The sequence below is a fragment of the Heliangelus exortis genome, chromosome 7, assembly GCF_036169615.1.
Source record: "Heliangelus exortis chromosome 7, bHelExo1.hap1, whole genome shotgun sequence".
NCBI lineage: Eukaryota > Metazoa > Chordata > Aves > Apodiformes > Trochilidae > Heliangelus > Heliangelus exortis.
This window is the reverse complement of record NC_092428.1, coordinates 8,723,918-8,747,323: the sequence shown is the minus strand read 5'-3', so window position 1 is coordinate 8,747,323 and position 23,406 is coordinate 8,723,918. Positions and strand designations below refer to the sequence as shown.

The 23,406-nt window shown below is 37.3% G+C and overlaps 1 protein-coding gene across 2 annotated transcripts in view; it reads right to left on the bottom strand.

Annotated features, from left to right (window-relative positions):
- Nucleotides 1-23,406, bottom strand: part of BTAF1 (B-TFIID TATA-box binding protein associated factor 1) — a 41,798-nt gene that overhangs the window by 5,819 nt on the left and 12,573 nt on the right. The window contains exons 5-30 of one of the 2 annotated variants that reach the window (XM_071748632.1): nt 23,100-23,263; nt 22,592-22,728; nt 21,849-21,960; nt 20,656-20,724; nt 20,230-20,319; nt 18,685-18,780; nt 18,255-18,431; nt 15,649-15,789; nt 15,369-15,493; nt 14,386-14,506; nt 14,205-14,309; nt 13,843-13,992; nt 13,313-13,455; nt 12,984-13,158; nt 12,315-12,518; nt 9,918-10,344; nt 8,713-8,903; nt 7,602-7,755; nt 7,401-7,510; nt 5,427-5,628; nt 4,894-5,042; nt 1,924-2,076; nt 1,303-1,424; nt 925-1,092; nt 683-760; nt 477-606 (exon numbers count right to left, since the gene is read on the bottom strand). In XM_071748632.1, coding sequence (XP_071604733.1) covers nt 477-606; nt 683-760; nt 925-1,092; nt 1,303-1,424; nt 1,924-2,076; nt 4,894-5,042; nt 5,427-5,628; nt 7,401-7,510; nt 7,602-7,755; nt 8,713-8,903; nt 9,918-10,344; nt 12,315-12,518; nt 12,984-13,158; nt 13,313-13,455; nt 13,843-13,992; nt 14,205-14,309; nt 14,386-14,506; nt 15,369-15,493; nt 15,649-15,789; nt 18,255-18,431; nt 18,685-18,780; nt 20,230-20,319; nt 20,656-20,724; nt 21,849-21,960; nt 22,592-22,728; nt 23,100-23,263 — 3,893 coding nt within the window. The remainder of the gene's footprint in view (nt 1-476; nt 607-682; nt 761-924; nt 1,093-1,302; nt 1,425-1,923; nt 2,077-4,893; nt 5,043-5,426; nt 5,629-7,400; nt 7,511-7,601; nt 7,756-8,712; nt 8,904-9,917; nt 10,345-12,314; nt 12,519-12,983; nt 13,159-13,312; nt 13,456-13,842; nt 13,993-14,204; nt 14,310-14,385; nt 14,507-15,368; nt 15,494-15,648; nt 15,790-18,254; nt 18,432-18,684; nt 18,781-20,229; nt 20,320-20,655; nt 20,725-21,848; nt 21,961-22,591; nt 22,729-23,099; nt 23,264-23,406) is intronic. The other variant, XM_071748634.1, reaches the window with a different exon arrangement.

Here is a 23,406-nt window from a genome sequence, read left to right as displayed (position 1 = left end):
CATTCACTTTAACATATAAACGGACTTTCTACTGTGTCTGATTTCTTAAGCTACACCCAGAGTTCTTCTGGACATCGAAACTTAGGAGACACCAGTGGCCTTAGTCCTGGATGAGATAACACTCCACAGATAAGTCATTAGGACTAAGTAAAAAAATCTGCAGTTTCTTGCTAATTTCACTAGAAACAAGGAAATGCTCTCTCCCCTTCCCTGCCTGCTAATTGCTCTTTAAATGGTACAGAAAGTCTTGCTGCCAACTTTCAAGGCCAATCAGTACTAGAGATACTGTGCTCATTCTTCTATATATACATAAGTAAACTGGGAAAGGAAAGATTTAGTTTGACACATGTAACAATGAAAGGCTTTAACTCTGAAAAAGACAACTGATAAAGCACAATAAAATTGGCTGCCAAATAGATCTTTTGCTTGTTTTCTGCTATTCACCAATTCGTAGGGAAAAGAGAAAAAGCAGTTACCTGGATTGGTGTCCCAGAAAGAATTATCCTGTAATTGGCAGTCAGCTGTTTTACTGCTTTTGACAGCTTTGTTTTTCCATTTTTTATTACATGGCCTTCATCAAGAATGCAATAATTAAACTTAATATTTCTAGAAAAGAAGAACATAGACTTAAATAACGTTTAAAATTCTAAGCTATTAAAAATCTCAAAAAACTAATTCTTACCTGAAGAAGTCAATGTCATTTCTCACAACATCATATGAGGCCACTATGAGATTGTGTCTTTTCACCTGGTGTTGTAATCTTAAAAAAAAGAGATCATAACTGAAGTGTTCCTTACATGTTATTTCAGCCTTTAAAGGTACCATCACAGGTTTTACCATTGCCCATGCTTCAGCAGTAAAGTGAACTGCAAAATTCCATGTGTTTTTTTGCTGTAGCAAAGTCATAAATGCAAAATACATTACCTTGCTCTCTCAGTAGGAGGTCCTGTATAGTGCAATGGATTAAGATACTCCTTTGAGCAAAATTTGCCCACTTCATCCACCCAGTGTCCTGTGAGCGTAGGAGGGCACACCACCAAGGAGGGAAGAGGAACACTGTCCACCAGTTTTGTTCTTGCATATTCCTGAGCCCTTTAAGAATATCAAAACAAGCTTGAAAAAAATGTTTTTCACAGAATAGTTGAGGTTAGAATAGACCTCTGGAGGTTATCTGGTCCAACCCCCCAGCTGAAGCAGAGCCACCTAGAGCCAGCTGCCCAGGACTATGTCTAGAGTCATTACCATAGATAAAACCAAACATTAAAAAGTCTTTAAGACAAAATGTTGTTTGTTTAGGCTTACCTGAGGCAATGATCACCTGCAAGAATGCAAATGGATTGTAAAGTTTTTCCTAAGCCCATGTCATCACAAAGAATTCCATGAAGTTTGTATTTATTAAGAAAAGCTAGCCAGTTCACTCCATCCTGAAATCAGAAAACAAGTGCCTCAGAAGTAAAAACTGTCTTTTTCCAGTTCAAACATCTATATATTGTCATCCAGCACTGCCAAACTACCAGCTTAGTTCCCACTGTAAATGCATCCATTACAGCCACTCAGAGCAGAGTAGAATACAGTGGCCAGTAGAGAAGTGGCCAAACGATATGAACTAGATCTGGTTCTGCAGTGGTGAGGTGCCAGTCAGCCTGAACAAGGCACAGCCCACTGCCCATTCCCTGAGAAAAATGACAGAATCCAGAGGGGGGAAAACAAAAAACCACACACACATTCAAGAAAAACAGTCAAAATGGCATTTTCTACTGAATTTGTTCTTCTTTACTCAAGAGTCAAAAATGCACACTGTGCAGCTAAAAACAAAAAACCACAAGCAAAAAGCCCAGTGCCTGAAGACAACTCCTACCCTTCCATAAAATCGTAGCATATTGGAACTTACTGCTCTTTTACAGTAAAAGTATAAGCTGATACCTGCTGGTATTTTCTGAGCTCTGCTTTGATTGGTACTGGAATTTCATAGTTTTCCAATTTTTTTCCATCCAGTAATTGTTCAAGAAAGTGACGTTCTTTAGCTTTCATTCGGATTAATTCTTCAGACATGTTTGGTGGATCTGGTATACCAGCCTGGATAATAATTTTTAAAGCAGTAATGAAAGGGTTGCAGCACTTAATTGTCACAAACAATATAAACCAAAACCTCAACTAGATTAGACATTTTAAATAAACTCATAGTAATAATCTCCAATTTAGACTTGGATTTGAAGGCTCAATTGTATAGATCCAAACTCAGTGCCACGCTTGTTTGATTCTTGGCAGATTGCCTCATACAGTGTTGTCCAGTGGAAGAGACAAAATCTGCCCCCAAGGACACTGAAAGACTTGAGATTCAATTGCACAGAAAAGGGGAAATTCTGGTCAATCTTGTAAGATTTTACAACGACTGAGCTATTATACCTCTAATGAGAGAGTTTATCTATCTGACTGGCCAGAGAATCCTTTGACATCCATTTCTCCATAGCCACAATCTGCCATGGATTTTTCTCCTACAGATGTTAGAATTAAATCTAAAGGGATACTTAAATTCATACAATTAATCCAAGCTGTTTAGAAAGTATTGGGGCAAAAGAAAAAAACCTAAACCCCTCCAGGTTTGCAGCAGCCAACCCTGGGTTCCTATGTACCTCCTATACCAGGCCAGAAGCCATAAGTAGTTATCTGGGGATTAAACATTCTCAGACATTCTTGCTTTCTAATAATATGCAGTAGCAAGAGAGGCGCTGATGTTTTCCATCATCACATCTGTCATCCCAATTTTCTGGCACTCCTCCATCTTTAGTTAGTTTTCTTTCAAAACCAAAATTACTAATCACTTAAAGAGGGCTCCTGGCTGCAAAGAAAACCTATCAAATAATTCCATCATGTACGTGGTTAATAAATAGGAAAACCAACCTCGATTTCCCATATTAGAAGTGCTCCAATAAGGTATTTAAGTAAATACCTACCATGGACAACATCCTACTTCCCTCAGCCTACTTCCTACCCTCCCTTTTAATATGTATGAAGTTTGAATACCATGCCAGTTATTTGGTTCAAGTGTACTGTCAACTTGCAGCATGACTGCTTATCCATAAAACAGGGCAAATTAAGTTGAGTGATTTCTCAGTCCTTCTCTTAGTCATATTTTCAGTTTTATGGTTGAATGAATAACGAAATTCATAATAAAGATACAGAAAAGTGAGCATACCTAAATTCTACCAATTCAACTATTGCTGTTGTTTCAAATTCCTTACAATTAGAAACCAATACAAAAATGCAGATTAGAAGCTCCAAGTTTACTCAGGCTTCTATCGCTTTTATTTATCCATCAGCTGAATTCAGGTCTTGTGTTTTAGGCAAAATGCCAGCAATAATCTCAAAAGGCTAGAAAGACTGCTTTGTTACAGAACTGCAAGTCTCACCTCAGGGACACGAAAGAGTGGAAAGTTGTTGGGTATTTTTGGGTTTTTTTGTTTGTTTTTTCTTTTTAGAAATACCACTATAACTACCGAAAACTTTAAAATTTGTCTGATGAAATACCTTGCAAACTACAAAAGTCACAGGGACTAGTCTTACACAAACATGTGAAGCTTTGTCTATGAAAACATAAATTACTTCCATCTCAAAAAAGTATTCCTTATTAAAGAACTTCCCCAGTTCATATCAATCTACCCTAGCCTACTCTCCACTGAAATGACTCCAACCCCTTCTTACAGTTACATAATTAAATTCTTTGTTTGGCTAACATAAAAAATTGCTAGCATTTAAAAAAAACTGTTCCACAAAGATACTGGTATTTTCTTTCATTATTTATCTACTTCACTTGAAGTTTGTGTATTTAGTATCGATCAATATCCAATATTGAACTTGACTGGAAGTCTTAAGAGAGTTCTTGAATAACTATGGAAAGATATGAACTGATCATGCATATGTATGCAATTAACAAAACAATTATTCTGTGTTTAAGAGATGCTCACTAAATTCAATTAAATAGCTTTAAAAAAAAAAATTCAAGCTGCACACATTCCACAGGACTGTATTAGATGCATATGAAGGACACCAGTGGTAAAGGCATTGGAATGAACAGCAGCATGCCAGAAACTGATTTGTTTTGCTCACTTTTCACCTTTTTCAACATTTCAATGTAAGCATACAAAAAGGAAGTGCTCCACTTAAGGCAGATTGCCAGTTATCAGATTCTTTGGTTCTATTATGCTAAATTAAAAACAGAGAATAAAGATGTTCAAACCCATTAAATTGTCTTTTTTTATTATTAGAAACAAGCAAACAAATTCTGAACTGTCTTCTATTACCATTTGGTAGTGAAGATTAAGTTACTTAGAAGCCTTATAGCCCTTAAAGTGCAACAGCAGAAAGCATCTGAGGTAAGCATGTTGCAGCAGGAGCAAAAACCACATGAATCTGTACTGTACTACTGGACTAACTTTAAGAATAAGTAACTGCACTTATTTCCACACAATTTCTCTTATTACTATTTCACTTTGTTTTTTAAAACAGTAATTATTTATGCCTTTGACACCTATATAAACCACATGTACCTAGGGAGACCACACATATAATTCTTAAGAGTTTTGAGCCAAGACTAGCAAAAGCAGCCTTACACACAAAATTGGTGAATATCTACTTTAATTTCATGCACAGAGTTGAAATGAGTTTCTTATAAAGAGAAATTTTACTTCAACATTAATTTAGAAAATTACTAAACAGAGCTTCCAATTTTACTCATTTGACATTATAAAAGACACATCTTCAATTACCCAGTATGGTTTCAACATCTGTAATGGCACTTACTCAGCATTTCATGAGCCAAAAGCCTGGACTTTGTGGCTGGTGAAAAAGTAGATACAGGAGAGTTCACATAGTATAGTTAAAACTTGAGCTTACCTCAAGAGGCATTAGTCTAATCAACGTTGCAAAGCACTGAGTAGCCATAAAACGTACACTGTCTGTCTGATCACTCATTCTACCAAGAACTGGAACCACTAGAAGGACAATATATGGAACGATACCAACATCCAGCTGCTCCATTACACCTGGATCAGTTATTAAGGAAACAGTTTTTACTAGTTCAGGACTGTCTGACACCAATAGCTATCTGGCAGATTTTTACACTCAATAGGTAAAAGTCATTAATACATTACATTCATATGAACAATACTATTAACAAAGCAAAGTAAAAAAAAACCAAAACCAATCTCTGATCTGCCCAGGGAATTTCATGGTCTGAAAAACTGAAATATCTCCACCTTCATTTACTAGACAGAATAAACACAACAGAAACGAAAGTTCCTTCCATTTCTTGACTAAAGGAGGAAAACAGCTTAACATCTTTTTTTTTTTCAGACAACAGTTTTTATTCCTTCAAATTACATAACTCCAAAGAGGTCCTGTATTTTTCAATATTCAGGCAAGGATACATGCCAGTGCTTCAATTGCACCCTCTTGTTTGGTGTTGTCATCTATTGCTCCCAACCATGGTAAAACTTTCTCCAAGAAGATATTCATTGTTTCCATGGTAGCTATTTTGCTCATAACACCTACACAGCGAGCAGCCATGTGTCTTACTGCAGTACTGGGATGTTGAAGGCACATATAAAGATGGGGCAGATGCTGTATTAACTGAATACAAGAAGATAGGGAAAAAAATGTTAATATAAACTATAAACAAAATACTAAATTAGGTAAAAACAGTCTTTTGAAGTCATTGTTGCCTCACAAAGAAATGAACTGAATGGTTTCCTTTAGAACTGAAAAACTGTTTCAGAAAAAAAAAACACAACAAACAAATGATTGCACTTTGAACAAATATTATTATACAGGTAAAATTCAGGGTAACAAAATGTTTAGGGGTTTAATAAAAATGCAAATTAAAGAAGCCCTTAGTAAAAAAAAGTTATCTAAAAAAAGATACATATATGAAAGAATTCTTCCAGCTAGCAAATTTGTCCTAGACTCATCCTATTTATGCTTAGGCAGAGAAATTACCCATGTTGGAAGCGTTATTAACTCTGTGTGACAAGTAAGACACCCAGAAAGGAATCTACATCTTCCCGAGGGGGTATGTGAGTACATACACACCTTTGTTTCATCAGCACAAGTAAGTTTTTGTCAGGTATCTCAAATGGATGGTCACATTTTCCCTAGTGCACAAGTCTCTAAATATTAATTCTGATGAAGCGATTCCCCCCTTTGACTTTCTATGTATTTTTTTAAAACCTGCACACAGTATTAGCACCCAAAAAACCAAGCTACACATTAACTACACACAATAAATATATAAAAATATATATAAAATGCATATATACATCTTTCCATGTCATACATTAAATTCACTCAAAAATCACTTCAGCATTTCATTAAAAGAGATAAGAAGCAATTCCATATGTTCTATATTAATCTTCTCCATCTGCTCTGAATTCTACAGCTGTTCCTTATGCTCATACTTTCCCATTATATCCTTTCAAGACAGAGTTCTGGCCTACTTTTTCCTTTCATGGGAGCCTTTCCATATCCTGTTGCCCTTTTCTATGTCTTTCCAGTGCTACTACATTTATTCTGAAATACAGTATTGGACGTAAGCTAGTACTGAAAATTGTGTTTAGATTCAGGCATAATAGAGACTTACTTTCTTAATGTTTTTTCTTAACTATTTTTCTTAAGCAGTATTTTACATTCAGCTAGTAATTGCACAGAACTATCCTAACTCCAGGATCTCTCTCCTGAGTAGAAATAGCCAGTTTAGAACCTAATGCTGCATATAAGATGTTAAGCCTTATATTGAGTGGTGGGTAACAAAATTTTAAAAATTATCCATATCCAGTTTACTTGAGGGTAAGTGAAATGTCCCATAATTTGTGCATTTCCTGCACAGGAAGCCTCTCTGTTTTCCAGGTTTAAGAAATCTGGAGTTAGAATGAAGCAGAGTTGTAATGCTGATTCCAAGGTAACACAATACCATATGCATTAAATAACTAAAACTTCGGACACAATCTTGTTTAGGCATCTCATCCAAAAAAGGGTAGGCCAAGTCTAATATATATAGGTGTTTGCTTTTGTGTGGTTGGCTTTTTTGGGGTTTTTTTGTTTTGTTTCGTTTTTTTTTGTTGTTGTTGTTTGTTTGTTCCTTCAGCCTGTATAAACACATACAGAATTTAACATCCTACAGGAGACAGAGAAAAAAATAGCCCTGAAGTGTAACAGCTTAACTACTGGTGATAGGAGACTGTCTTCAGTTTATCAAGAGTAGGATACAGGACTTGGAGAACAGGCAGGCTACCAAGTGCAATAAGAACATCACTGAGCTAAATTAGAAAAACATCTAAAAAGAAGCTTTACTAAACAAAGGCTTATAATAGTGGCAATGAATAAATTGAGTTGCTTCATATGATTACCAGAGGATGTAGCTGAGTATCCATTGAAGCTGCTGTAGTTTCAAAAACCTGTAAAGAATTTACTAGTTCCTGGGCAGGAGCATCTCCTTTTTCCAGTAATGACTTTCGGTCTGTTAAAAACAGAAAAGGTGTTCAAGTTTAAGACTGACATACTTCCACCAGCTGCCCAGCCCCTCTGGCTTAAATCAGAAGTATATTTACCAAAGTTATTTGTGTGAATGTTGTTCCTTAATGAGCCAACCATAGCGTCCCAGAGGTGCGGCAATCCTGTTGACATTTTGGCACCAAAATGTTTAGCTATAGTGGATAAGGCAAATTCAGCTCCTCTTCTCTGTACAACGTAAGGTTTCTGAGACTAAAATTAAGCAGTTTAAGAAAGAACAATTTTAAAAGCAACATTTAACATTGTATTGTTTAAGAAACAATTTAACAAATGTTAAGAATAACTTTTCAAGGAGGCACCCATTGTTATATAGGCATTCAATTCTGATTATATTTATAGCTACCTACAACACATATTCTGACTGATTTGTTTCTTCATAAGTTACTTTTTTTATACAGGTAAAGAAAATATTCTATAGTAGATTATTTAAATGCTGTAAGTTTTGGGATACTGCTTTTGATGAAACAGGCCCATTTCAGAAAGTTTTTAAAACTGGTTCCAGTTATAGAACCTCAGATGCTACCAATATAGAAAACATCAAGAACAGTATGCTAACAAAACTTCCCAAAAGCAATATATGATTTGTTATTAAGCCCTTTCTCCTTCCTCCACCTTCTTTAGAGTGATACTGATAAAAATCACTCACAATTACAAACAAAAATCCACAACACTGGTTAGGAATCACAATCCTGACTAGAGGCTTATTAAAACCAGGTATTATGCTTTATATGAATAGCACTTAAGCAAGCGTGGAAGTTGCATGTACATCCTAGAGCACTCATATTTCAGAACATGTTTTTAATGCTTCAGAGCCTCCATTGTGCATCAAAATCAACACTAACATGGACAGCAGGACACGATTACAACAGTTTATGCAAATCCATGTGGATTTATACTGATATATTAATATCCTGTAGTAAAATATTTCAGGCATATTAATTTTCTTAATGACACAGTGAAGATTTAAAACACCATCATTAATTAAGATATGGTGCCTGCATCACAAAATTTTACATCAACTCAGTTCTGCCATTAAAAGATGGCAGAATACCTCTATTATAATGCTATCACAACTCCAATGGAAGTTGGGACAAACTAATGGAAGCAGGGAGTGGATGTGAGTGCTGCAAATGTGTGTTTGAAATTTACCTCATCAAGTTCTGTAGGAATGCTTCCACTACTGCCAGTGGGGATATCTGCAATTGGGGCTTTTGGAGCTTTTGGAGTAGGACCTCGCCGACTTGTAATTGCAAAAGCAGCTTTCTGATGTCTGTACAGTGTAATTATTCCCCTGTGCTTAGTAACTGTATGATGCATCCCATCTTTATCAGAGTTGGATCCTAAAAGAAAAGAGAATAATGGACAACAATTTAAGATGAAGTTTAAAATGTGTGATACCTACCTGTTAGTTATCTGCATATTTCAATGTGTCTTAAGAAAAACTGCAGCATCGTCCTTGAGAATGGAAGCTCAGAGCAGAGTTACTCTGCTAAGAGCACATTACAGACTTGGCAAGAAAAATCAGTGTGCAAAGTACCAGAAATCCTCATTCAAAAAAAAAAAAAAAAAAAAAAAAACAAAACAAAGCCAGGTAACAAAACATCAGTTACATATAGAGTGTTTGCACACGTTTTTTTTTTTTAATAAACCAAATTATGTTCAAACCACAGGACAGTTCAAGATTTTTACCATGATAGAATAGCAGATGCCACTAGTATCTTTGGATTTATGTTTCTATTTATGCTAGTAAGCTTAATTTTCAATCACATATGAACGTTACTCTGAGATGTTACACATTTGTTAAAAAAGTAAAATGTATATTGGTCATACCTTAAAGCATGTTAAGACTCTGAGAGCAATGGAGTCTTAATTTGTATCATTCACTCGACCCATACATTTTTACCAAGGGACAGTTATTTAAAGAAAATCCATGACCACAGCAGGCACAGATTATTTGTTCATTTCAAACACTGGACTCATCTTTCGTTATCTTACTAGTAGCCTACAGAAAATGACACAAGACTTTTTTCCTAAAAAGCTACTCTAGTTTCCCTACTGATTCAATTTCAGTGAAAAACTTCATAATGCATGTGATTGAAATGTGATTTTAAGTGGATAATAATTAAACAACAGTAACTGAAAATTGGAACAAAGGTCTTTCATATGTCAAATTTCTCAAAGCTACACAACATTAGTTGCACACAGTGTACATTTTAAAATATCTAAATGAACTAATTACTAATTGAAGACAGTTGGTGGCATTCTGAAAACACTAACAAGACTCACTCAGATACTCATTTTAACAGTTCAGAGACAAGCAGACATATTTTAAGAGTCCAGACAGTCTTAGATACCTTTTGAGTTTTCATGGCTAGTCTGAGGCTGTGCAGGACATGCTGCTAGTGGTGTAAGATGTGGATCCACACAGAGAGAGTTGCAGAGATTTTTTATAATTTTTGAGTTGGGACAAGGAGACCTTGTTGTACACTGCTGAAGTAACTTTGCTATGCATGAAGCCACATAATTTTGCACAAGTGTATTCTCCTCCTTTTTGATAGCTTCCATTAAGGGTTTTATAACAGGATTTAGTTTTTCTGGAAGCTGTTGCAAGTTCACAACTGCACATGCAGCAAAGGTGTGGACTCGCAGATGTAACACTTGCCATTCTTGATTTGTTTCTGTAACAGTCATTTGGACTTGTTGTCGTTTGCTGTCCAACTGCTGTAGAATTTTAGGATTCAAAGTAAAGGATGATGTCACTTCATTGAAAACAGAAGTAACCTAATAAAAAGGAAGAAAGAGATACAAATCTGTTTAGTTTACTGTGAAACAGAACAACCCCTGAAAACCAGAGTCCTTCATGGCAGAATGAGCCCTCTTGCCAGGTATTATCACCTCTGTTTTTCCATCAAATAGCAGGAAATGCTCCAAAATGTTTCTGTAATCTAAAACTGCAGGCTCAAGAGGAAAACCAGGTATCAGTATTTCAAATCTAGATTCCCAAATTTAAAAGAGGAGCTTATATGCTCCTCCAAATTTAGAACGCCCTATATCTATATCAGATATATATACCTATATATATCAGATATAGGATATATATATATATATATATACACACACACACCTATATATCAGATATATCTGGACATTCTGGCAATATGTAAGCACATGACAGATAAGCATAAGAGAATATGGTATGAACACAAGAGGACAGAAAAGATGTGCAAGGTTCTACAGATGAAGAAGCTGTTTCTAAGCTGATTTTCTATTGAGGAAAGAGACTGGGGGAAAAATATACAGAAGTCAGCACAGTAGCTGCAGGACTTGCCATACCCTCCTTCAGTCAACTGGCTGGCTGACTACTGTTAAATCTTTCACAGGAAACAGATAAAAAAAACATGGAATCATGGAAATGCTGAATTGATAGAACAGTTAAGCTCTTAAGTACAAGAAAAATGACAGCTGTTGAAAGAGTTAGTCTCGGGTGGGGGGCTGCGTGCATGTTGGTTTTTAAACTTTTAAATACATTCAAGTCAAGTTTTTAAAGTGTCAGACTTGTGCTGCTTTGCTCTACAGATACCTCAGGTTCTACTCCACATCATCTTGATGACTTGAATGACCAAAGGATACAAAATCATAAATAGAAAGGAGAAGCACCGGGTTTTTACATCTAATGGCTGAAGATATACACTACAGTGCAGAGTAGGTTTGGTGTCTAACTCAACAAAACTTGAATAGTTGAAAAGGGTGCAGAAGGCTGCCACAGAAAATCACACATAGTTACAAAATGAATCTTCTAATCCAGAACAGCTATCGTATGAAAAAACGATTGGTCAAGTAGCCCTATTACTAGACTCCAGAGGAACAACTGAAGTATATGAAAATTAGCTACTGCATATTACCACATAAACACTATGACCTACGAATTTCAAGATCCATCATGCTACAGTCATCACCACCATAACTGTACTGACTTAAACCTTCTTATCCTCAGCATCCCAGTTGCATACGCAAATATATTCAGGATCCTAATTCCCCTCTTCTCCCATGCCAAGCTGGGCCATCATCATTCCCTCATCTCCCCCTCCCCATACCTACACACCCCCCCCACTTCACTTCCCTTTTATTTTGCAGGCTTTCAAATACACAAGTTCTAAAATTTACATCCTACCTCACCTGTCCATACTTATCTTTCTCTCCACTTAAAGGTCAGTTTGCAGCCAGAAGAAAAATCTTAATTTTTGCCCCAACAATATCAGCCCTACTTTTGCTTAAAAAGCTTTTTATGTCAAGAGGTATCTTTTTTAAGCACATCTAGCACTGATGTTTTCAGATTTAAAAATACAAAACAACAGCCAGGAAAAAAAAGCTTTAAAACATATCCTTTGGAAAGTCGAGGTTAGTAGGTGGTTTAGATTTTACACCACTTATTTACTTGTCTTTTGACAGTGGGGTTTTGGAGGAGTTCCATCCAGTTTGCTTTGTTTTCTTCTGTGTAGACTTCAGTAGCAAATCTACACCAAGAGTTAGAGTACTATCGATTTTGTCTCCTGTTAAGCATCTACCTTGCATTCTACTCTCTATTTACCCTCTATCAACATCACAGGGAAAGTTGTAAGTATCTATTGCGTATCATGTCAAAGGATGTATGAAGTCTAAAGTTAATGAAAGTAACTTTGTGATAATTATGCTGAAAATATATTTCAAGACAAGATTAGATTTGATGGAAGCATTGGCATGCCTCTACTTACCAGCTCATTAGCTTGATCTATTGTAAATACACTGCAGTTTACTCTGTTTCCAATGTCAATGTTTGCATCAGCTAACAATGAGATGAGTTGTTTACATTCATTCTGCATTCGTGTAAAAGGAACAGCAATTTCATCATAATAAAGATGTTCAGAAAGGACCCCAAGCAAACGAGGTTGCACACAAATGGCCACGGTTCTACACTCCTGTAACAGAAAAAGATGATTTGCATTTCTTAGGTCATTCTTAGACAATTTTGTTTTGTTTGGGGCACTAAACAGTGCAATCTAGCAACAAAAATCCAGTTTCTGGAGGGACAATTAACATTTGTAACCCAGCATATTAAAGATTAGGAACAAAACCTCCAGTCTGCTACTAGAACAGAAGTGATAGTGAATACAGGGAAGACAGTCATGTTGAAAGGAAGAATTTACCTGAGAGCACATGCATCTTAAGACATATTTGTAGAAATGTGAACATATGTACTGATGACAGTTTGCTTTTAGGAATCAAGTAATGTAGTCCTCCATTGTTTAACAAACAAGAATTCAGTATTTAGATGTATAAATACCATTTTATCAACTGAAATTTTCTTTCAAGCTAAGAAGCAGATGACAAGCTGTAGATTAAGAGAGCAAGCAAAATTTATTTTTACTGCAGAAACATCTTACCTTTTGCAAGGCTGCCCATTCACAGATTACTAATGCAACACTAATCCTCTGCAAGGCAGATTTAGAATTCAAGTGGAAGAGCAGTAGCTGAGCTAATGATTCAGCTGGCTTTATTTCTTGAGTAACAGTATTTACACCTGGGTCACAAATGCAGCAACAAAGTGCTCCCAGCAACCTGACAAAAGGACAAAGAACAGTCACTTTGATGGTACAACTAATCTGAAATTTACGATTCAAATTGAAGAAAAAAAATCAGAGTGATTTTTACCAAAATCTATAATGAAAAAGTTAAATTGCTTTTTTTTATTTAATATTTGCAGTAAACTGACTTTGCTGCCATCATCCGAGCTCGCATGACCACATAATCCCGGGTTGCTGGATCTTCTGCAATGCTCTCTGCCCCAGCAATATATTCTTGAATCACTTCCTTATTCTGGGTGTGACTTTGACGCTGTTTAGCTCCTGCCTTTTCCTATGGAATAAAGTTGGGAAAGGTTTAAAGTAAAGTTGTTTACAAAAGGAAAGATGAACTCATATTCCATAACATTTCCAATAACCATCATACACTGAAAAAGTTGGAGTAAGGCAGAATGTTTCTTGGATAAGACTTCTTAAAGTAGTTAATAATTGTAAAACACCTCTCCAATAATAGTATTCTGTTGTCCTATTAAATGCATGATTTGTTTCTTTTACTATAACATTAAAACCAATACTTAACATATAGCTGATAAACCAAGTGGACACAGGTAAAAAGGAATCCTCTTTCATCGCATTTTCAGATGTAAGAAAGACTTTTATACTTAGTCCTGTGAACAGATGGGTTCCCCAGTAGTAAAGAAGAGTTAGACATTTCACTTACTTTTGATCTGGTTTTCACTTCTAGCAACATGTTTAAATCAATAGGCAAATGAGATGGCTGCATCATTAAGCAGAGCCAGGCTCCCATCCATGGACAAGCAGCTGCAACCACATACTGTACAGATGCCTTGTTTAACAGTTCCAGCCATACCTGGGGAAAGAACCATAGTGGAAATCATGACTAATTAATACGTGAGCTACATAAGATCCTATGCATACTGCTAAACTGTAGAAGCCATCCTATTCTCTTTCACTCAATATTAAAGCACCAAATTGGCTAACTACAAAATTAACATGAACACACTGTACTTTAGCAGATACAAAAGACTGGAATACACAACCATTGCATACAAAATATGTTACCTTGTGAATAAGATCCAAAATTTCTTGGTTGCTTTCTAAGATACAAAACTGAAAAATGTGCCTCAACATGTCTTGCAGAATTGGAGTCAGCCATGTTGAAGAGCTCTGAAATAAGGATATTTTATGGTCAAGCAGATTACAATATGCATCATAGTAAAACACTAATAGCTCCAATTCTTACCTGGTCTTGGGTAGACAGCAGTGTGAATAATGTTTCCAGTGCTGCTTTTCGCACAGAAGATATAGTATGGTGCAAGAAGGGCCACACACGTGGGACCAAAACTGTGAGCGACTGCTGAATACTGGTACATGAAGGAGAGATGCACAGGCAGTGTCCGGGGAAAAAAACAAATCCAAAAACAAACACATGGAGACAAGTTAATTTATACTCACTTGGTTATAAGGTTTTATCCAAAAGAAAACTTTTTGACAAGAAAAATATTACTGCATATGCTGGTGACTTTATGTGAAGGATGGAGGTACTACAGCTTAAACATTTAAAACAGTTTGAGTCAGCATCTTTTTTCAGGAAAAAAAAAGGGTTTTTTTACTGGTGTTTACCATGGTGGGTTTTTTATAAGTGTTAACAGACTAACATACAATTCCCTTATTTTGAAAGACTCTTGAACAGAATGGATCTAGGCATTGTCTTCAAATAGTCTTGGGATTACTGGTTGTACTACTGATGTGAATGTTCAGGTTTGTAGCTTTCTTTGGAACTGTCCCAACAGTACAGTTCTACAGATACATGCATGTGTGTTATAATGTACAGAGCTTGTTCTCAATTGGAGCTTATCAACAAGAAGCAGACAAACAAGGAGTTTCTGACCAGCACCACTATTTGAGAGGAGCTGGTATCTTTTACTAAAATATGCAGGATGGATGGGGAGAGAGGGCACATGCAGGGGCAGGGCACAGATGTGTATATGGAAGAACAAATAGAAACAATGTGTAGTACTTTATTTTTCTCTTTTATTCATGTAATGAAAATAAAAGCACTGTCCTAACCTTCAATTTAAGAAAAAAGCAAGAGTAAAATAAAAAAACAGATTTATATCAAGTAGCTCCTTGGCATATGATTTGAGAGCAGCTTTGATTATTCCAATTTCAAAATAACTAGACAGTAAACCAGCAGTATTAAAGCAATACTAATTAAAAAGTTACCTGCATTTGCGAACCTGAGGATAAGTCAGAAGGGATGAAAGAAGGATCATGATACTATTTGTGGAAGCTGTCAAGTCATCCAACTCCAGAAGTGCATCCCACAAGGTATTAAGAATAAAAGGCACCTACAGAAATAAGAAGTGGTTATCGTTAAAAAGCAAAACAAACAACCCCTCTCCCCCCAAAAAAAGGAAAATACAAGTTCTGCCTTCAAGCATTTTCTTCACTCACACCAAAAATGAGCTTTTCAATCAGAATTGATAAAAAACAATTCAGTCACCTTCTGAGACTGAAGCTGGACTAAGCTTTCCACTACTGGTACTAACGATGCTGCAGCAACAGCTCGGACATCATCATCCAGATCCTGAAGACCTTCAATTATTGCAGGCAACACTTTAGGCAATAATGTGTTGATCATGTCCTGCCAAAGAGAACAAAGTATTTTTAAACTTAAAAAGCATATAATGCCCAAAACAACTAATATACACTATGAGTGTGTCTGTTACATAGAACAGAAGGTCCAAGACTATAATCTAAATATTTTAAGCTACCATTCACGAAGTCAAACCAGTTTCTGTGTAAACAAAGTTCAGTGTTTGCAGAATAACACCATGAATAGATTAAACTTGTAGCACTCAGTTCTGTTAACCTTAGAATCATAGAATCATAGAATTGGCTGGGTTGGAAGGGACCTCAGAGATCATCAAGTCCAACCCTTGATCCACTACCGCTGCAGTTCCCAGACCATGGCACTGAGTGCCACATCCAGTCTCTTTTTAAATATCTCCAGGGATGGAGAATCCACTACTTCCCAGGGCAGCCCATTCCAGTGTCTGATCACCCTCTCAGTAAAGAAATTTTTTCTAATGTCCAACCTAAACCTCCCCCGGCACAGCTTGAGACCGTGCCCTCTTGTCTTCCTGAGAGTTGCCTAGGAAAAGAGACCAACCTTCCCCTGGCTACACCCTCCTTTCAGGGAGTTGTAGAGAGTGATGAGTTCTCCCCTGAGCCTCCTCTTCTCCAGGCTGAACAGCCCCAGCTCCCTCAGCCTCTCCTCATAGGTTCTGTGCTCGAGTCCCTTCACCAGCCTGGTTGCCCTCCTTTGGACCTGCTCCAGGACCTCGATATCCTTCCTAAACTGAGGGGCCCAGAACTGGACACAGGACTCGAGGTGTGGCCTCACCAGCACTGAGTACAGGGGCAGAATCACTTCCTTGGACCTGCTGGCCACGCTGTTCCTGATACAGGCCAGGATGCCATTGGCCTTCTTGGCCACCTGGGCACACTGTTGGCTCATGTTCAGCTTCCTGTCAATCCAAACTCCCAGGTCCCTCTCTATCTGGCTGCTCTCCAACCACTCTGTCCCCAGCCTGTAGCACTGCATGGGGTTGTTGTGGCCAAAGTGCAGGACCCAGCACTTGGCCTTGTTGAACCTCATCCCGTTGGAATCAGCCCAACTCTCCAGCCTGTCCAGGTCCCTCTGCAGAGCCCTCCTGCCTTCCAGCTGATCAACATTTGCCCCCAGCTTACTGTCATCTGCAAATTTGCTGATGATGGACTCAATTCCCTCAGCTAAATCATCAATAAAGATATTAAACAGAACTGGGCCCAACACTGATCCCTGAGGGACACCACTAGTGACCGGCCGCCAATTGGATGCAGCACCGTTCAGCACCACTCTCTGGGCCCAGCCCTCCAGCCAGTTCCTAACCCAGCACAGAGTGCCCCTGTCCAAGCTGTGGGCTGACAGCTTTTTCAGGAGAATGCTGTGGGAGACGGTGTCAAAGGCCTTGCCAGGTAGACCACATCCACAGCCTGCCCCTCATCCACCAGGCGGGTCACCTGATCATAAAAGGAGATCACGTTGGTCAGACAGGACCTGTCCTTCCTAAACCCGTGCTGACTGGGTCTAATCCCTTGCCCATCCTGAAGGCGCTGTGTGATTACACTGAGGATGATCTGTTCCATAACCCTGCCAGGCACTGAGGTCAGGCTGACGGGCCTGTAGCTTTCTGGGTTCTCCTTCTGGCCCTTTTTGTGGATTGGTGTGACATTCTCCATCTGGGATGTCCCCAGTGAGCCAGGACTGTTGGTAGACGATAGAGAGAGGATTGGCAAGCTCTTTTGCCAGCTCTCTCATCCCCCTTGGGTGGATCCCATCTGGTCCTATAGACTTGTGGGGATCCAAGCAGCTCAGTAGGTCACTGACTGTTTCCTTCTGGATTACAGGGGGGCTGTTTAGATTCTATAAGCTCCAGAAGCCAGCTGTCCTCAGGATAACCTGTCTTACTGTTGAAAACTGAGGCAAAGAAGGTGTTAAATACCTCAGCCTTTTCTTCATCTTTGACAACTGTATTCCTGCCCATGCCCAGTAAAGAATGTTTTCCTTGCCTCTCCTTTTGCCATTGATGTATCTGTAGAAGGACTTTGTTATCCTTCACAGAGGTGGTGAGATTAAGTTCAAGTTGTGCCTTTGTCTCTCTAATTTTCTTTCTATACAACCTAACTATATTCCTAAATTCCTCCTGAGTAGTTAGCCCTTTTTTCCATAATCAGTAGGTCCTCTTCTTAACCCTAATTTCTTTCAAAGTCTCCCTGTGAAAGTCACCTTGCATGTGAAAACATCACCAGACCCAGCAAGTATAGCTTTTATAATGTGCTGTGCAAGTAACCTGTAAAATTATAAGAGTACAACTTTGATGTAAGTTTGCAGATTTTTTTGCAGCCTGGGTATAAAAATAGTCACACATTTTATAATGCACATGAGGCTGCAGCACAAGCAAGCTTGCTTTGTTGTACCTATCCACTGTTCAGCCACATCCTCAAATCTGAGTAGAGGAGCTTCTTGTTTCAAAGCTATCTGCAATTTGTCATGAGGGTTATTACCTGACGTACTGCCAAAGCATACTTTATTCCTAGCAGACCACCATGTCTCACTTCCCACTGTTCCTGGGTAAGCAACTTCAGGAGAACATCCACAGTTTTCTGAACTCCAGTCTCATTCATATGTTTCAGCACTACTCCCAAAGTCTGAGCACAAGTCTCACGTACCGGTGCTACCACCTAGGATAAAGTAGATAATAAAACAGCTATTTCAGCATGAAATTTGAATTAGAAGGCAGTATGAGTAGAATCAGATGACCAAAACTGCTTTACAAATAAGGTGAAATTTATGTATCAGCTACTTTGTAATAAGCATGGGTGAGCAGTTACAAGCACATGCAGTAGCACTGTAGAAAGCATAGCTAATTTGATGCATTATCTCCTGCAGAAGCCTGCTGATCTACCTGTTCACAAAGAGACAACTTAAACTTACTTCATCTGAAACAAAGTCTCCAAATCTGTCTAATGCAAACACACAAAGAAGTCTAATAACCAAGTCTTCTAGCCACTCCTGATGCTGCTGAATCATCTGTAAAAAGAGAAGAGTTGAACACCTTGACTATACTTATTCATGAAGGTTTTCTGATACTCTTGATTTAGCTAATACTTATACTAGACAACTTAAAGCATAATTTGACTGAATATATTAATGTGACACAGTCAAGGCAAAATAGTCAGCACTAATTCAGTTCACCTGAGTGTTTAAAAATACCGTAATTTTTAAAACAGAAAAAAACCCACACCACCTTTATCAAAAGGGTAGAGAGTACCTCGTAAGGTAGACGGACCATTTTATCCCTACACAGCACACAAAAGTAAGGTAATTCTGATGATGTGTACTGACTAGTAACAACATGTCTGTGGCAAATCAAATTAACACATGTCTGAAGAATATTACAAATAAACAAGCTATGAAGCAAGACTTCTCTACTGCAAGAGGCACAGTGAAAGGAACTCACACTGGCCATGTCTCCTCCAGATTTAGCAAAGCAATTTGGACCAAGGTTGTCTTGAAGCTCTGGCCTCTGTTACAGACTCAAAAGCTCTATAGCTCTGAATCTAAGAGCAGAAGCAACTGCTCAGGCATCATCATTCTCATCTCCACCATTTGTCTACTATATCAACACTTCCCTTGAAAACTATTGTTTTAATAAACAAAGCATTCATCCTATTATGTATTTCATATTCCCATATATGTCAAAAAATTATAGCTTGCATATAGTATACACAGCAGTCTTTGAAATCAGTCTGGAGTACACACACTCTTTTAAGCTATTTAAAAATAGTGTGTTACTATTGCCCTGCAATCTCCATAGGGCAAATAGTACTACTCCACATGGAAGCCAGGAGAGATAACAGCTTTTGATTTCCCTGTGTACAAAGTATGCTGAAGTAGCTTGATATATATTTGGTAAATGTATACCCTCCCATTCTTCAGCATGCTCTTAACCACAAGGTCTTCCAGCTTTTTTTACAGCAGGGAAGTCAGTACAAATCTGGGTGAGATTCACAATTAGTAAACAAGTTATTACTATCAGGGTATTTTTTTCAAGTGTCTTCCTTTTGATACATTTAAATTGTATTCTCATAAACAAGGCAAATCAGTAGAGTCAGTATTTAAGTGAAAGGAATTAGATGGCTTGAGAAACTTCACTGGAGCTACATAATCAGCTTGTCAGTTCCATTTCATCACACCCTTACCATGCCCTGGAAATAGTGTTTTCTAGTATGGAAGCCACTGTTCCAACAACCTTATGCACAGTCAATATATTAATGGCATCTTTCATATTGCTTTTTGCATAGGCCTTTAAAAAAGAATGGAAAAATTTAACCAGTGCATACAATGATTTAATCCAGAGTATTTCGAGCCAATCTCATGGTTTATATTCCCCCAGATCACCCACCTCCTGCAAAGCTTAGGTATTTATGTTTTCCAAACTTTATTTAACACGCGTTGTCTACACAACTGACAACTCACCTCTTCTAAAGAGCTGTCTCCCATTTTACCACCACTTTTACCATGAGCTTTAAGAATCTCTCTCAGCCCAGTGCCCGCACCATGTCGAACCTAGAGAAGTTAAATAAAATGCCAAATTTTAAATACTTAGGAGCAGAATTTTGCTTGAATTTAAATAATTTCAGAATTCTCTTACAATCACTGCTTCTATATCTTTCCCACTCTCTGCTTGAGTATACATTACACATCTGCTTTCTTTTCTCCTTTAAAGAAGTTTTAAAAAACAGTTGAGTTGTCCAAAAGCAGATTTGTCTTGGCAACGTAATCTATTTATGTTTGATGTAACTTGAGACATAGCAGTGCTCTTAAGTCCTGCACATGAAATTTCTGTGCTTGTTAAAGCCTTTTTAAAATCTATGGCTTCACCTTAGATACTGTATGTCTTACCTCCCAAGAAGGATTAAAGAGATCATTGCACACCTCTTCACAAAAGCTTTCCAAAGGCCATTCATTTGCCTAAATTTATTAAAAAAATAAGTACAAGATTAAAAGAGAAAGGGTTTAGGCAAACACTTCTTATATTATACACCACTTAGGTACACAAACATAAAAACCTTCAAAAGCTTAAGTATATTCCTGGACAAAATTTAAAAACAACAGCCTTCTTACACATTTCAGAAACTTAGCTGATTGGCACTGCATTTTTTAAAACGCTTATGAAGTTTGTCTGTTATTGTGCAACCTACGATAATTAATTTCACTGTTCTGGAATTCAGCCTCTCCTTAGGGACCACACTAAGGCAGAAAATTAAGTAATGTTTCTTATCCTCCCCAATCATTCTATAAACTTATGAACTTTGCTTTGAAGAACATAATAGACAAGTCTCAGTTTGAAATTGCACTACATAATCAAACTGGATAAATTAATACAGTAAAACATCACGCTTTTCAAAATACACCCCATTTTGAAAACCAGAAACATATCCACTATCCCAAAATTTTCTGCAAGGCAACTGATATGGAATGACACTAACAATAAGTTCACACCATCACAAACACAAATCATTGGAAAAGCTAGTGACCCACAGTTATTCAGCCTGCAGTTACCATTAGTATCTCAACTTAGTCTTCCAATCATCATTTTGCAAACAAGAATGACTAAGCAATGTTTGGAAAAAATAATCTTTTCATAGAATAGTCTAATCAAGATCAAGTATCTTTAAATAAACTTTTATGTGCCATTTGCAAATTTAATTAAATAATTAATTAAAGTAAGGCAAAGATTAAAGAAAGTATACATGAAGCTTTCTCTAAAAGTTATTTATGGCTCAGTGTAATCCATTCATCTAAGTGTTTAGCAGTTTTACAGTTTAATGCCCAGGTCCGAAATGTGTAATCCACCTGGTCAGTTTCATTTGGGTCACAAACCACTGCCAATAGATTAAACATGTTTTCTTCCTCAATGCTACACATCATTTGAAGCTCATAGGCTTCTACATATAAAAGTAAGATGGCAATGGCATTTTGTCATTTTAGCATTGGAGAAATCGAGCAAAGAATTTGGGAGCATGAAAGATTATTTTTTACATTACTCCACTAAGAAACTGAATGATCTGCTATAGCAGAACAACACAACATACCTCTTCTGCAGCATTTTCTACCCATGTTTTTGAGTCTGTGACAGGCTGGTTGATGACAACATTTGCAACTTTTCTTCTCTTTTCTTCTGGTTCCCCATCAGTGCTATCATTGCTAAGAAGGAACAAGAGTAAGTTTGTGATCTGCAAGTATGCTTTAGGAGTAGTAATAGCTTCTACAACTAACATCTCAGATATAAGTGTGGCAAGAATGCACAAAATAGTAGTTATCATTGTGAAATATGCAAAATAAGTAAGTTTAGGTGTAAAGTAATTCAGTGAAAGGACAGCAGAATTCTGTCACAAATCATTCTCAGCCTTTTCAAAGAAATGCAGAAATTGAGATAAAAAGTCAAGAAAAGATAGCTTTGTTTACTGCTTGTTATAAACACAAGAGGTACAGTAATATGTCACTAAGTGAGGACACACAGCATACATCAGAAAGTTGTATCTTAAATTCTTAGTTATTCTTCATAAATACCACATTTTTGTGTGCTATTCTCAAGCCATACTTACTAACATGGACAAACCATAAATTTCAACTGTAACATCCCATTATTTCAAAATCACTTGAAAGCTAGGTTTGTAATAATGTTCTACAGGAAATAAGCAACACAGACAAGTATTCTACCATCAGCACAATTAGCATATAAAGATTAAGATGCAAAGACTGTAGGAAGTATTTCAACAAATAAATCACAATCCCAACTTAATTGAAATAAAAGCAAATCCATTCACTACTATACCTCTTCTCATTAGCTTCCACTGCATCTCTGGATCTTTGCTTTGCAAATAGCTTAGCCATTCTTTTGGCTTTATTTTTTTGTCTACTGCTCATGCCAGCTCGAAATTCTGAGTCAATCAACTCAGCAGCCTGAAGAGTCTGAAAGAAAAGTTATTCATTGTGGGTTTGAGAATTTTTCAGGACCTCCATTGTAAGAACTGCCACTGCTCTCAACTTCCCCAACCCTTCAGCACTTCCAACTCAGAGCTGCAGTCTGACACCAGAGAACACCAACGTGCAACTATGGGGTATAAGAATTCAGGAAGTGAAAGCATATCACATTAGACATGGATTAGCATACCTAAAATATAAATATGATAATGCAGAAGTATAAACTTGGTGGACTTAGCAGTATTAGATTTATGGTAGGACTCTATGACCTTAAAGGTCTCTTCCAACTTAAAGGCTTCTATGGTTCTACAAAATAAAGTAAACCCCCTTGCAGTCAAACCACCTAAGGTTTTACCTACAGGTTGTTTGTTTACTAGGGAAACTGAAGAAGGTGAATAGTCCAGATCTTCATCATTGAACAGATCTTCCGTATTCATCCCAATTGCAGCACCCATATCTAAGCCAAGTTTCTTCTGTAACAGTTTCCTCTGTCGTGCTATCCTCTCTTTAGGATCAATTTCACCTTGAAGTTTTTAGAAAAGGAAAGATATGTCAGATTTCCAACCAGATGTATTATTGAAAATGTGCTCAGTGAAATAACTTAAACCCAAAAGTTACAGAATTAAATTATACTTGGATAATACATCTAACACAGTCTTTAAAACT